A 14682-nucleotide genomic window follows, 5' to 3' on the forward strand; every position below is an offset into this window, starting at 1 on the left:
GAAAAAGAGAGAGAATTGGAGAGAGCATACTTAAATTCACACAGGACACTGGATAAGACAGGAGAAATACTCCAGATATAACAGACTGACCCCCCCCCCCCCCCCCCCCCCGACACATAAACTACTGCAGCATAAATACTGGAGGCTGAGACAGGAGGAGTCAGGAGACACTGTGGCCCCGTCTGACGATACCCCCAGACAGGGCCAAACAGGCAGGATATAACCACACCCACATTGCCAAAGTACAGCCCCCACACCACTAGAGGGATATCTTCAACCACCAACTTACCATCCTGAGACAAGGCCGAGTATAGCCCACAAAGATCTCCCCCACGGCACAAACCAAGGGGGGGCGCCAAGCCGGACAGGAAGATCACGTCAGTGACTCAACTCACTCAAGGGACGCACCCTCCTAGGGATACTACTACAACTGATACTACTGATACTACTACTGATACTACTACTGATGCTACTACTACTGATACTACTACTGATGCTACTACTACTGATACCACTACTGATACTACTGGTACTACTACTGATGCTACTACTGATACTACTGATACTACTACTGATGCTACTATTATACTACTGATACTACTACTGATACCACTACTAATACTACTACTGATGCTACTGATACTACTACTGATGCTGCTGCTGATACTACTACTGATGCTACTACTGATACTACTACTGATGCTACTACTTATACTACTGACACTACTACTGATACTACTGATACTACTGATACTACTACTGATGCTACTACTTATACTACTGATACTACTACTGATACCACTACTAATACTACTACTGCTGCTACTGATACTACTACTGATGCTACTACTACTGATACTACTACTGATGCTACTACTACTGATACCACTACTGATACTACTGGTACTACTACTGATGCTACTACTGATACTACTGATACTACTACTGATGCTACTATCACACTACTGATACTACTACTGATACCACTACTAATACTACTACTGATGCTACTGATACTACTACTGATGCTGCTGCTGATACTACTACTGATGCTACTACTGATACTACTACTGATGCTACTACTTATACTACTGACACCACTACTGATACTACTGACACTACTGATACTACTACTGATGCTACTACTTACACTACTGATACTACTACTGATACCACTACTAATACTACTACTGCTGCTACTGATACTACTACTGATGCTGCTGCTGATATTACCACTGATGCTACTACTGATACTACTACTGATGCTACTACTGATACCACTACTAATGCTACTGATACTACTACTGATGCTACTACTGATACTACTGATGCTACTACTTATACTACTGATACCACTACTGATACTACTGATGCTACTGATACTACTACTGATACCTCTAGTGATACTACTGATACCACTACTGATACTACTGATGCTACTGATACTACTACTGATACCGCTACTGATACTACTGATGCTACTGATACTACTACTGATACCACTAGTGATACTACTGATGCTACTGATACTACTACTGATACCGCTACTGATACTACTGATGCTACTGATACTACTACGGATGCTACCACTGATATTGATGCTACTGATACTACTACTGATACCGCTACTGATACTGCTGATGCTACTGATACTACTACTGATGCTACCGTTGATATTGATGCTACTGATACTACTACTGATGCTACCACTGATATTGATGCTACTGATACTACTACTGATACCGCTTCTGATACTACTGATGCTACTACTGATGCCACTGATGCTACAGATGCTACTGAAGCTAATGATAATACTGATACTACTGCTGATGTTACTGATACTACTGATACTCATAATACTACTAATACTGACACTACTGATACTAGTGTTACTACTGATACTGATAATGATACTACTGATATTAGTGATAATACTGGTAGTACTGATACTACTATTGATACCACTGATGCTACTGATACTACTACTGTTACCGCTACTGATACTACTGATGCTACTGATACTACTACTGATACTACTATTGATACTAGTGTTACTAGTGATGCTACTGATACATACACAGAGATCATAACGAACATTCAAAATGCACAATGTCTGCCCCACGCTACCCTCATCTGGCCCAGGACGGTACTACACCCTACTGATCGACCGTCTGGTAGGACAGGGTTTTCCAAACTTGTTCCTGGCCCACCCTCTGGGTCCTGGGCCCCTCTTGGTCCTGTACCCCCCCCCCAAGGGTGCACGTTTATATGTTTCCCCTAGCACTACACAGCTGATTCAAATAACCAACTCAACATCAACCTTTGATTATTTAAATCAGCTGTGTAGCGCTAGAGGAAAAACCTAAACGGGCCCCGGGACTGAGTTTGGGAAACCCTGTGGTGAATAGACTACTTCAGTACCAGACCAGGACACAGAGATACACCTCCACTCCACAGACGGCAGATACACACTCTGACATAGATACAGTCCACAACAGCTCTCCATCTCTTTATCTTTCACCCCCTGTATACTTCTCTTATTCACCCTCTTCCACTGTGTGTGTTTGACACTCTGATCTCTCACTCCCACCTAATCTCTATCTCTCTGTTCCTCTCTCTCTCTCTCTGTTCCTCTCTCTCTGTTCCTCTCTCTCTCTGTTCCTCTCTCTCTCTCTCTCTCTCTCTCTCTCTCTCGCTTCAATTATTATTATTATTGACTATTTCAATGTTAATCTTCATCTCCCTCGCTCTATCTTCTGACTTTTACCCTCTCTGTTTCCCTCCCTTTTCATCACTCTCTCTCTCTAACTCTCTTCTTGTCCTCCTCCTCTATCCCTCTCTCTGTGTTTCTCTCCCTTTCCCTCTCTCTTCCTCTCTCTTTTGCCCTCTCTCTTCCTCTCCCTTCTTGTCCTCCTACTCTCTCCCTCTGTGTTTCTCTTCATTTCTCTTTCTCACTCCCTCATGCTCTGTACACCTCTTTCTTTCTCGCTCTGATTTGCCTCACCAGGTCTATCACTCTCTCTGTTTCTCTCTCTCCTCTCTCCTCTCCTCTTCTCGGGTATGGTGAGGATGACTCTGGGAGCTCTGGCACTGTTTGTAGCTGTGTGTGGAGTGTCCAGTTTTGTGTTGCTGGGGGTGGCCATAGGGACAGACTACTGGTACCTGATAGATGTCGCTCAGAGAGAAAACATCTCCAACCTCTCTCTCAACTCACACTCAGGACTGTGGAGGACCTGCAACTGTAAGTCACTGCATGTTACTTTTCTTTTAGCAGGGAGTCAGATACTGGTCCTTTGTGGCTTAGTGTGACCATCTGTAGCTCAGCTGGTACTACCAGGTTATAACATGTATAGTGTGACCATCTGTAGCTCAGCTGGTACTACCAGGTTATATCATGTATAGTGTGACCATCTGTAGCTCAGCTGGTACTACCAGGTTATAACATGTATAGTGTGACCATCTGTAGCTCAGCTGGTACTACCAGGTTATAACATGTATAGTGTAGTCCCCTGTAGCTCAGCTGGAACAGCATGGTACTACCAGGGAAATATCATGTATAGTGTAATTCCCTGTAGCTCAGCTGGTACTACCAGGTTATAACATGTATAGTGTAGTCCCCTGTAGCTCAGCTGGTACTACCAGGTTATAACATGTATAGTGTGACCATCTGTAGCTCAGCTGGTACTACCAGGTTATAACATGTATAGTGTGACCATCTGTAGCTCAGCTGGTACTACCAGGTTATAACATGTATAGTGTGACCATCTGTAGCTCAGCTGGTACTACCAGGTTATAGCATGTATAGTGTGACCATCTGTAGCTCAGCTGGTACTACCAGGTTATAGCATGTATAGTGTGACCATCTGTAGCTCAGCTGGTACTACCAGGTTATAGCATGTATAGTGTGACCATCTGTAGCTCAGCATGGTACTACCAGGTTATAACATGTATAGTGTGACCATCTGTAGCTCAGCTGGTACTACCAGGTTATAACATGTATAGTGTGACCATCTGTAGCTCAGCTGGTACTACCAGGTTATAGCATGTATAGTGTGACCATCTGTAGCTCAGCTGGTACTACCAGGTTATAGCATGTATAGTGTGACCAGCTGTAGCTCAGCTGGTACTACCAGGTTATAACATGTATAGTGTGACCATCTGTAGCTCAGCTGGTACTACCAGGTTATAACATGTATAGTGTGACCATCTGTAGCTCAGCTGGTACTACCAGGTTATAGCATGTATAGTGTGACCAGCTGTAGCTCAGCTGGTACTACCAGGTTATAACATGTATAGTGTGACCATCTGTAGCTCAGCTGGTACTACCAGGTTATAACATGTATAGTGTGACCATCTGTAGCTCAGCTGGTACTACCAGGTTATAGCATGTATAGTGTGACCATCTGTAGCTCAGCTGGTACTACCAGGTTATAGCATGTATAGTGTGACCATCTGTAGCTCAGCTGGTACTACCAGGTTATAACATGTATAGTGTGACCATCTGTAGCTCAGCTGGTACTACCAGGTTATAGCATGTATAGTGTGACCATCTGTAGCTCAGCTGGTACTACCAGGTTATAACATGTATAGTGTGACCATCTGTAGCTCAGCTGGTACTACCAGGTTATAGCATGTATAGTGTGACCATCTGTAGCTCAGGAGGTACTACCAGGTTATAACATGTATAGTGTAGTCCCATGTAGCTCAGCTGGTACTACCAGGTTATAGCATGTATAGTGTGACCATCTGTAGCTCAGCTGGTACTACCAGGTTATAACATGTATAGTGTGACCATCTGTAGCTCAGGAGGTACTACCAGGTTATAACATGTATAGTGTAGTCCCATGTAGCTCAGCTGGTACTACCAGGTTTTAACATGTATAGTGTGACCATCTGTAGCTCAGCTGGTACTACCAGGTTATAGCATGTATAGTGTGACCAGCTGTAGCTCAGCTGGTACTACCAGGTTATAACATGTATAGTGTGACCATCTGTAGCTCAGCTGGTACTACCAGGTTATAACATGTATAGTGTGACCATCTGTAGCTCAGCTGGTACTACCAGGTTATAGCATGTATAGTGTGACCATCTGTAGCTCAGCTGGTACTACCAGGTTATAGCATGTATAGTGTGACCATCTGTAGCTCAGCTGGTACTACCAGGTTATAACATGTATAGTGTGACCATCTGTAGCTCAGCTGGTACTACCAGGTTATAGCATGTATAGTGTGACCATCTGTAGCTCAGCTGGTACTACCAGGTTATAACATGTATAGTGTGACCATCTGTAGCTCAGCTGGTACTACCAGGTTATAGCATGTATAGTGTGACCATCTGTAGCTCAGGAGGTACTACCAGGTTATAACATGTATAGTGTAGTCCCATGTAGCTCAGCTGGTACTACCAGGTTATAGCATGTATAGTGTGACCATCTGTAGCTCAGCTGGTACTACCAGGTTATAACATGTATAGTGTAGTCCCCTGTAGCTCAGCTGGTACAGCATGGTACTACCAGGTTATAACATGTATAGTGTAGTCCCCTGTAGCTCAGCTGGTACTACCAGGTTATAACATGTATAGTGTAGTCCCCTGTAGCTCAGCTGGTGCTACCAGGTTATAACATGTATAGTGTAGTTCCCTGTAGCTCAGCTGGTACAGCATGGTACTACCAGGATATAACATGTATAGTGTAGTTCCCTGTAGCTCAGCTGGTACAGCATGGTACTACCAGGTTATATCATGTATAGTGTAGTCCCCTGTAGCTCAGCTGGTACTACCAGGTTATAACATGTATAGTGTAGTCCAATGTAGCTCAGCTGGTACTACCAGGTTATAACATGTATAGTGTAGTTCCCTGTAGCTCAGCTGGTACAGCATGGTACTACCAGGTTATAATATGTATAGTGTAGTCCCATGTAGCTCAGCTGGTACTACCAGGTTATAGCATGTATAGTGTGACCATCTGTAGCTCAGGAGGTACTACCAGGTTATAACATGTATAGTGTAGTCCCATGTAGCTCAGCTGGTACTACCAGGTTATAGCATGTATAGTGTGACCATCTGTAGCTCAGCTGGTACTACCAGGTTATAACATGTATAGTGTAGTCCCCTGTAGCTCAGCTGGTACAGCATGGTACTACCAGGTTATATCATGTATAGTGTAGTCCCCTGTAGCTCAGCTGGTACTACCAGGTTATAACATGTATAGTGTAGTCCAATGTAGCTCAGCTGGTACTACCAGGTTATAACATGTATAGTGTAGTTCCCTGTAGCTCAGCTGGTACAGCATGGTACTACCAGGTTATAATATGTATAGTGTAGTCCCATGTAGCTCAGCTGGTACTACCAGGTTATAGCATGTATAGTGTGACCATCTGTAGCTCAGGAGGTACTACCAGGTTATAACATGTATAGTGTAGTCCCATGTAGCTCAGCTGGTACTACCAGGTTATAGCATGTATAGTGTGACCATCTGTAGCTCAGCTGGTACTACCAGGTTATAACATGTATAGTGTAGTCCCCTGTAGCTCAGCTGGTACAGCATGGTACTACCAGGTTATATCATGTATAGTGTAGTCCCCTGTAGCTCAGCTGGTACTACCAGGTTATAACATGTATAGTGTAGTCCAATGTAGCTCAGCTGGTACTACCAGGTTATAACATGTATAGTATAGTTCCCTGTAGCTCAGCTGGTACAGCATGGTACTACCAGGTTATAATATGTATAGTGTAGTCCCATGTAGCTCAGCTGGTACTACCAGGTTATAGCATGTATAGTGTGACCATCTGTAGCTCAGGAGGTACTACCAGGTTATAACATGTATAGTGTAGTCCCATGTAGCTCAGCTGGTACTACCAGGTTATAGCATGTATAGTGTGACCATCTGTAGCTCAGCTGGTACTACCAGGTTATAACATGTATAGTGTAGTCCCCTGTAGCTCAGCTGGTACAGCATGGTACTACCAGGTTATAACATGTATAGTGTAGTCCCCTGTAGCTCAGCTGGTACTACCAGGTTATAACATGTATAGTGTAGTCCCCTGTAGCTCAGCTGGTGCTACCAGGTTATAACATGTATAGTGTAGTTCCCTGTAGCTCAGCTGGTACAGCATGGTACTACCAGGTTATAACATGTATAGTGTAGTTCCCTGTAGCTCAGCTGGTACAGCATGGTACTACCAGGTTATATCATGTATAGTGTAGTCCCCTGTAGCTCAGCTGGTACTACCAGGTTATAACATGTATAGTGTAGTCCAATGTAGCTCAGCTGGTACTACCAGGTTATAACATGTATAGTGTAGTTCCCTGTAGCTCAGCTGGTACAGCATGGTACTACCAGGTTATAATATGTATAGTGTAGTTCCCTGTAGCTCAGCTGGTACAGCATGGTACTACCAGGTTATAACATGTATAGTGTAGTTCCCTGTAGCTCAGCTGGTACAGCATGGTACTACCAGGTTATAACATGTATAGTGTAGTCCCCTGTAGCTCAGCTGGTACTACCAGGTTATAACATGTATAGTGTAGTTCCCTGTAGCTCAGCTGGTACTACCAGGGTTATAACATGTATAGTGTAGTTCCCTGTAGCTCAGATGGTACTACCAGGTTATAACATGTATAGTGTAGTCCCCTGTAGCTCAGCTGGTACTACCAGGTTATAACATGAATAGTGTAGTTCCCTGTAGCTCAGCTGGTACAGCATGGTACTACCAGGTTATAACATGAATAGTGTAGTTCCCTGTAGCTCAGCTGGTACTACCAGGTTATAACATGTATAGTGTAGTCCCCTGTAGCTCAGCTGGTACTACCAGGTTATAACATGTATAGTGTAGTCCCCTGTAGCTCAGCTGGTACTACCAGGGTTATAACATGTATAGTGTAGTTCCCTGTAGCTCAGCTGGTACTACCAGGGTTATAACATGTATAGTGTAGTTCCCTGTAGCTCAGATGGTACTACCAGGTTATAACATGTATAGTGTAGTCCCCTGTAGCTCAGCTGGTACTACCAGGTTATAACATGAATAGTGTAGTTCCCTGTAGCTCAGCTGGTACAGCATGGTACTACCAGGTTATAACATGAATAGTGTAGTTCCCTGTAGCTCAGCTGGTACTACCAGGTTATAACATGTATAGTGTAGTCCCCTGTAGCTCAGCTGGTACTACCAGGTTATAACATGTATAGTGTAGTCCCCTGTAGCTCAGCTGGTACTACCAGGTTATAACACGTATAGTGTAGTTCCCTGTAGCTCAGCTGGTACTACCAGGTTATAACATGTATAGTGTAGTTCCCTGTAGCTCAGCTGGTACTACCAGGTTATAACATGTATAGTGTAGTTCCCTGTAGCTCAGCTGGTACTACCAGGTTATAACATGTATAGTGTAGTTCCCTGTAGCTCAGCTGGTACTACCAGAGTTATAACATGTATAGTGTAGTCCCCTGTAGCTCAGCTGGTACAGCATGGTACTACCAGGTTATATCATGTATAGTGTAGTTCCCTGTAGCTCAGCTGGTACTACCAGGTTATAACATGTATAGTGTAGTCCAATGTAGCTCAGCTGGTACTACCAGGTTATAACATGTATAGTGTAGTTCCCTGTAGCTCAGCATGGTACTACCAGGTTATAGCATGTATAGTGTGACCATCTGTAGCTCAGCTGGTACTACCAGAGTTATAACATGTATAGTGTAGTCCCCTGTAGCTCAGCTGGTACAGCATGGTACTACCAGGTTATAACATGTATAGTGTAGTTCCCTGTAGCTCAGCTGGTACTACCAGGTTATAACATGTATAGTGTAGTTCCCTGTAGCTCAGCTGGTACAGCATGGTACTAGTAGGTTATAACACGTATAGTGTAGTTCCCTGTAGCTCAGCTGGTACTACCAGAGTTATAACATGTATAGTGTAGTCCCCTGTAGCTCAGCTGGTACTACCAGGTTATAACATGTATAGTGTAGTCCCCTGTAGCTCAGCTGGTACTACCAGGTTATAACATGTATAGTGTAGTTCCCTGTAGCTCAGCTGGTACTACCAGGTTATAACATGTATAGTGTAGTCCTCTGTAGCTCAGCTGGTACTACCAGGTTATAACATGTATAGTGTAGTCCCCTGTAGATCAGCTGGTACTATCAGGTTATAACATGTATAGTGTAGTCCCCTGTAGCTCAGCTGGTACTACCAGGTTATAAAATGTATAGTGTAGTCCCCTGTAGCTCAGCTGGTACTACCAGGTTATAACATGTATAGTGTAGTTCCCTGTAGCTCAGCTGGTACTACCAGGTTATAACATGTATAGTGTAGTTCCCTGTAGCTCAGCTGGTACAGCATGGTACTAGCAGGTTATAACATGTATAGTGTAGTTCCCTGTAGCTCAGCTGGTACTACCAGGTTATAACATGTATAGTGTAGTCCCCTGTAGCTCAGCTGGTACAACATGGTACTACCAGGGTTATAACATGTATAGTGTAGTCCCCTGTAGCTCAGCTGGTACAACATGGTACTACCAGGGTTATAGCATGTATAGTGTAGTCCCCTGTAGCTCAGCTGGTACTACCAGGTTATAACATGTATAGTGTAGTCCCCTGTAGCTCAGCTGGTACAGCATGGTACTACATGGCTTTAAGATGCTTTGGATAAGTTTCAGTTAAAGTGTCAGCTAGATGGCAGATATTATATTATCAGGTATTATATTATCAGATATTCTATTATCAGACATTCTATTATCAGATATTATAGGTGTATTAGTACTGGGCTGGAAGAAAAACAGTCCCACCCTGACAGTCCCCAGGACCAGAGTTGAGGAGAGTTGCTTTACTGCAGTGTGGGTGTAAGAGCCAGCGTGGGTGACGGCATGTCTGTTTTCTGCTGCAGACAACCTCTGGGTTATAATAATGTCATAACATACAACTCAACCTAGGCTAGGACTGCTGTGGTGTTTAGAAACAGACTGACATCCAGGCTAGGACTGCTGTGGTGTTTAGAAACAGACTGACATCCAGGCTAGGACTGCTGTGGTGTTTAGAAACAGACTGACATCCAGGCTAGGACTGCTGTGGTGTTTAGAAACAGACTGACATCCAGGCTAGGACTGCTGTGGTGTTTAGAAACAGACTGACATCCAGGCTAGGACTGCTGTGGTGTTTAGAAACAGACTAACATCCAGGCTAGGACTGCTGTGGTGTTTAGAAACAGACTGACATCCAGGCTAGGACTGCTGTGGTGTTTAGAAACAGACTGACATCCAGGCTAGGACTGCTGTGGTGTTTAGAAACAGACTGACATCCAGGCTAGGACTGCTGTGGTGTTTAGAAACAGACTGACATCCAGGCTAGGACTGCTGTGGTGTTTAGAAACAGACTGACATCCAGGCTAGGACTGCTGTGGTGTTTAGAAACAGACTGACATCCAGGCTAGGACTGCTGTGGTGTTTAGAAACAGACTGACATCCAGGCTAGGACTGCTGTGGTGTTTAGAAACAGACTGACATCCAGGCTAGGACTGCTGTGGTGTTTAGAAACAGACTGACATCCAGGCTAGGACTGCTGTGGTGTTTAGAAACAGACTGACATCCAGGCTAGGACTGCTGTGGTGTTTAGAAACAGACTGACATCCAGGCTAGGACTGCTGTGGTGTTTAGAAACAGACTGACATCCAGGCTAGGACTGCTGTGGTGTTTAGAAACAGACGAACATCCAGGCTAGGACTGCTGTGCTGTTTAGAAACAGACTGACATCCAGGCTAGGACTGCTGTGGTGTTTAGAAACAGACTGACATCCAGGCTAGGACTGCTGTGGTGTTTAGAAACAGACTGACATCCAGGCTAGGACTGCTGTGGTGTTTAGAAACAGACTGACATCCAGGCTAGGACTGCTGTGGTGTTTAGAAACAGACTGACATCCAGGCTAGGACTGCTGTGGTGTTTAGAAACAGACTGACATCCAGGCTAGGACTGCTGTGGTGTTTAGAAACAGACTAACATCCAGGCTAGGACTGCTGTGGTGTTTAGAAACAGACTGACATCCAGGCTAGGACTGCTGTGGTGTTTAGAAACAGACTGACATCCAGGCTAGGACTGCTGTGGTGTTTAGAAACAGACTAACATCCAGGCTAGGACTGCTGTGGTGTTTAGAAACAGACTGACATCCAGGCTAGGACTGCTGTGGTGTTTAGAAACAGACTGACATCCAGGCTAGGACTGCTGTGGTGTTTAGAAACAGACTAACATCCAGACTAGGACTGCTGTGGTGTTTAGAAACAGACTGACATCCAGGCTAGGACTGCTGTGGTGTTTAGAAACAGACTGACATCCAGGCTAGGACTGCTGTGGTGTTTAGAAACAGACTGACATCCAGGCTAGGACTGCTGTGGTGTTTAGAAACAGACTGACATCCAGGCTAGGACTGCTGTGGTGTTTAGAAACAGACTGGGAGGGAAATGAGGGGGGGGAGATGAGGGAGAAGAGGTGAGGGGGAGGAGATGAGGGAGAAGAGATGAGGGGGAGGAGATGAGGGAGAATAGATGAGGGGGAGGAGATGAGGGAGAGGAGATGAGGGAGAAGAGATGAGGGGGAGGAGATGAGGGGGAGGAGATGAGGGGGAGGAGATGAGGGGAGGGGAGGAGATGAGGGGGAGGAGATGAGGGAGAGGAGATGAAGGAGAGGAGATGAGGGTGAGGAGATGAGGGGGAGGAGATGAGGGGGAGGAGATGGGAGAGTTGAGGGGGAGGAGATGAGGGAGAGGAGATGAGGGGGAGGAGATGAGGGAGAGGAGATGAGGGAGAGGAGATGGGTGAGTTGAGCGGGAGAAGATGAGGGAGAGGAGATGAGGGGGAGGAGATGAGGGGGAGAAGATGAGGGAGAGGAGATGAAGGGGAGGAGATGAGGGAGAGGAGATGAGGGAGAGGAGATGAGGGGGAGGAGGTGGCAGAGTTGAGGGGGGAGGAGATGAGGGAGAGGAGACGAGCGGAGAGGACATGAGGGAGAGGAGATGGGAGAGTTGAGGGGAAAGGAGAATAGGGGGGAGAAGATGAGGGGGGGGGATGAGGGGGAGGAGATGAGGGAGGGGAGATGAAGGAGAGGAGATGAGGGCGAGGAGATGAGGGGGAGGAGATGAGGGAGGGGAGATGAAGGAGAGGAGATGAGGGCGAGGAGATGAGGGGGAGGAGATGAGGGGGAGAAGATGGGAGAGTTGAGGGGGAGGAGATGAGGGAGAGGAGATGAGGGGGAGGAGATGAGGGAGAGGAGATGAGGGAGAGGAGATGAGGGAGAGGAGATGGGTGAGTTGAGGGGGAGAAGATGAGGGAGAGGAGATGAGGGGGAGGAGATGAGGGAGAGGAGATGAGGGGGAGAAGATGAGGGAGAGGAGATGAAGGGGAGGAGATGAGGGAGAGGAGATGAGGGAGAGGAGATGAGGGGGAGGAGATGGGAGAGTTGAGGGGAAAGGAGAATAGGGGGGAGAAGATGAGGGGGAGGATATGAGGGGGGAGGAGATGAGGGAGGGAGGATATGAGGGGGGAGATGAGGGGGGAGATGAGGGAGGATATGAGGGGGGGGGGGATGAGGGGGAGGAGATGAGGGAGGGAAGATGTGATTGGCTGATCCATGTGTTCTGTCTTCTCTCCCAGCCCAGAAGCTCTGTCAGCCATTCGTCAACCCGTTTGAAGGCGGACAAAACGTCACAGACTCTTACAGACAACTTTTAAGTAAGAACAGTTACAGTAACTAAAGCACTTATCATCATCTTCATCATTACCATGGTCATATGATTACCACCTTTTGGGCAGTATTTTGCTGTGTGTTAATGTTAAATATATTGGTGGGTATTTGGCCGTGTTTAAATGCAAGATATATTGGTGAGTATTTAAATGTAAGATATATTGGTGAGTATTTAAATGTAAGATATATTGGTGAGTATTTAGCAGTGTGAAAATGTAAGATATATTGGTGAGTATTTAAATGTAAGATATGTTGGTGAGTAATTAGCAGTGTGTAAATGTAAGATATATTGGTGAGTAATTAGCCGTGTTTAAGCGTAAATGATATGTTGGTGGGTAATTAGCCGTGTTTAAGCATAAATGATTTAGCTCATTATTTGTCAGTGCTTCTGCAGCAGGAGGGTTGATGGAGGTGTTCATTGTTGTTTAGCATCATTAATCAGGCTGGTTATTGTTGTTTAGCATCATTAATCAGGCTGGTTATTGTTGTTTAGCATCATTAATCAGGCTGGTTATTGTTGTTTAGCATCATTAATCAGGCTGGTTATTGTTGTTTAGCATCATTAATCAGGCTGGTTATTGTTGTTTAGCATCATTAATCAGGCTGGTTATTGTTGTTTAGCATCATTAATCAGGCTGGTTATTGTTGTTTAGCATCATTAATCAGGCTGGTTATTGTTGTTTAGCATCATTAATCAGGCTGGTTATTGTTGTTTAGCATCATTAATCAGGCTGGTTATTGTTGTTTAGCATCATTAATCAGGCTGGTTATTGTTGTTTAGTGTCATTAATCAGGCTGGTTATTGTTGTTTAGCATCATTAATCAGGCTGGTTATTGTTGTTTAGCATCATTAATCAGGCTGGTTATTGTTGTTTAGTGTCATTAATCAGGCTGGTTATTGTTGTTTAGCATCATTAATCAGGCTGGTTATTGTTGTTTAGCATCATTAATCAGGCTGGTTATTGTTGTTTAGCATCATTAATCAGGCTGGTTATTGTTGTTTAGCATCATTAATCAGGCTGGTTATTGTTGTTTAGGTCATTAATCAGGCTGGTTATTGTTGTTTAGTGTCATTAATCAGGCTGGTTATTATTGTTAGTGTCATTAATCAGGCTGGTTATTGTTGTTTAGCATCATTAATCAGGCTGGTTATTGTTGTTTAGCATCATTAATCAGGCTGGTTATTGTTGTTTAGGTCATTAATCAGGCTGGTTATTGTTGTTTAGTGTCATTAATCAGGCTGGTTATTGTTGTTTAGTGTCATTAATCAGGCTGGTTATTGTTGTTTAGCATCATTAATCAGGCTGGTTATTGTTGTTTAGCATCATTAATCAGGCTGGTTATTATTGTTAGTGTCATTAATCAGGCTGGTTATTGTTGTTTAGTGTCATTAATCAGGCTGGTTATTGTTGTTTAGTGTCATTAATCAGGCTGGTTATTGTTGTTTAGTGTCATTAATCAGGCTGGTTATTGTTGTTTAGTGTCATTAATCAGGCTGGTTATTGTTAGCATCATTAATCAGGCTGGTTATTGTTAGCATCATTAATCAGGCTGGTTATTGTTAGCATCATTAATCAGGCTGGTTATTGTTAGCATCATTAATCAGGCTGGTTATTGTTGTTTAGTGTCGTTCATCAGGCTGGTTATTGTTGTTTAGGTCATTAATCAGGCTGGTTATTGTTGTTTAGTGTCATTAATCAGGCTGGTTATTGTTGTTTAGTGTCATTAATCAGGCTCCTGTAGAGGTATTGGCTGGTTATTGTTGTTTAGTGTCATTAATCAGGCTGGTTATTGTTAGCATCATTAATCAGGCTGGTTATTGTTGTTTAGTGTCATTAATCAGGCTCCTGTAGAGGTATTGGCTGGTTATTGTTGTTTAGCATCATTAATCAGGCTGGTTATTGATGTTTAGTGTCATTTATCAGGCTCCTGTAGAGGTATTGGCTGGTTATTGTTGTTTAGCATCATTA

At 44.2% G+C, this 14682-nt stretch overlaps 1 protein-coding gene across 2 annotated transcripts in view; it reads left to right on the top strand.

Annotated features, from left to right (window-relative positions):
* The first annotated feature begins 3060 nt into the window (after positions 1–3060).
* Positions 3061–14682, top strand: part of LOC139401920 (transmembrane protein 114-like) — a 41461-nt gene continuing 29839 nt past the window's right edge. Inside the window, exons 1-2 of one of the 2 annotated variants that reach the window (XM_071145929.1) lie at positions 3061–3241; positions 12622–12699. In XM_071145929.1, coding sequence (XP_071002030.1) covers positions 3061–3241; positions 12622–12699 — 259 coding nt within the window. Of the gene's footprint in view, positions 3242–12621; positions 12813–14682 lie in introns of those variants that run through there. The other variant, XR_011633187.1, reaches the window with a different exon arrangement.

This window comes from Oncorhynchus clarkii, unplaced genomic scaffold, assembly GCF_045791955.1.
Source record: "Oncorhynchus clarkii lewisi isolate Uvic-CL-2024 unplaced genomic scaffold, UVic_Ocla_1.0 unplaced_contig_7031_pilon_pilon, whole genome shotgun sequence".
Lineage (NCBI taxonomy): Eukaryota > Metazoa > Chordata > Actinopteri > Salmoniformes > Salmonidae > Oncorhynchus > Oncorhynchus clarkii.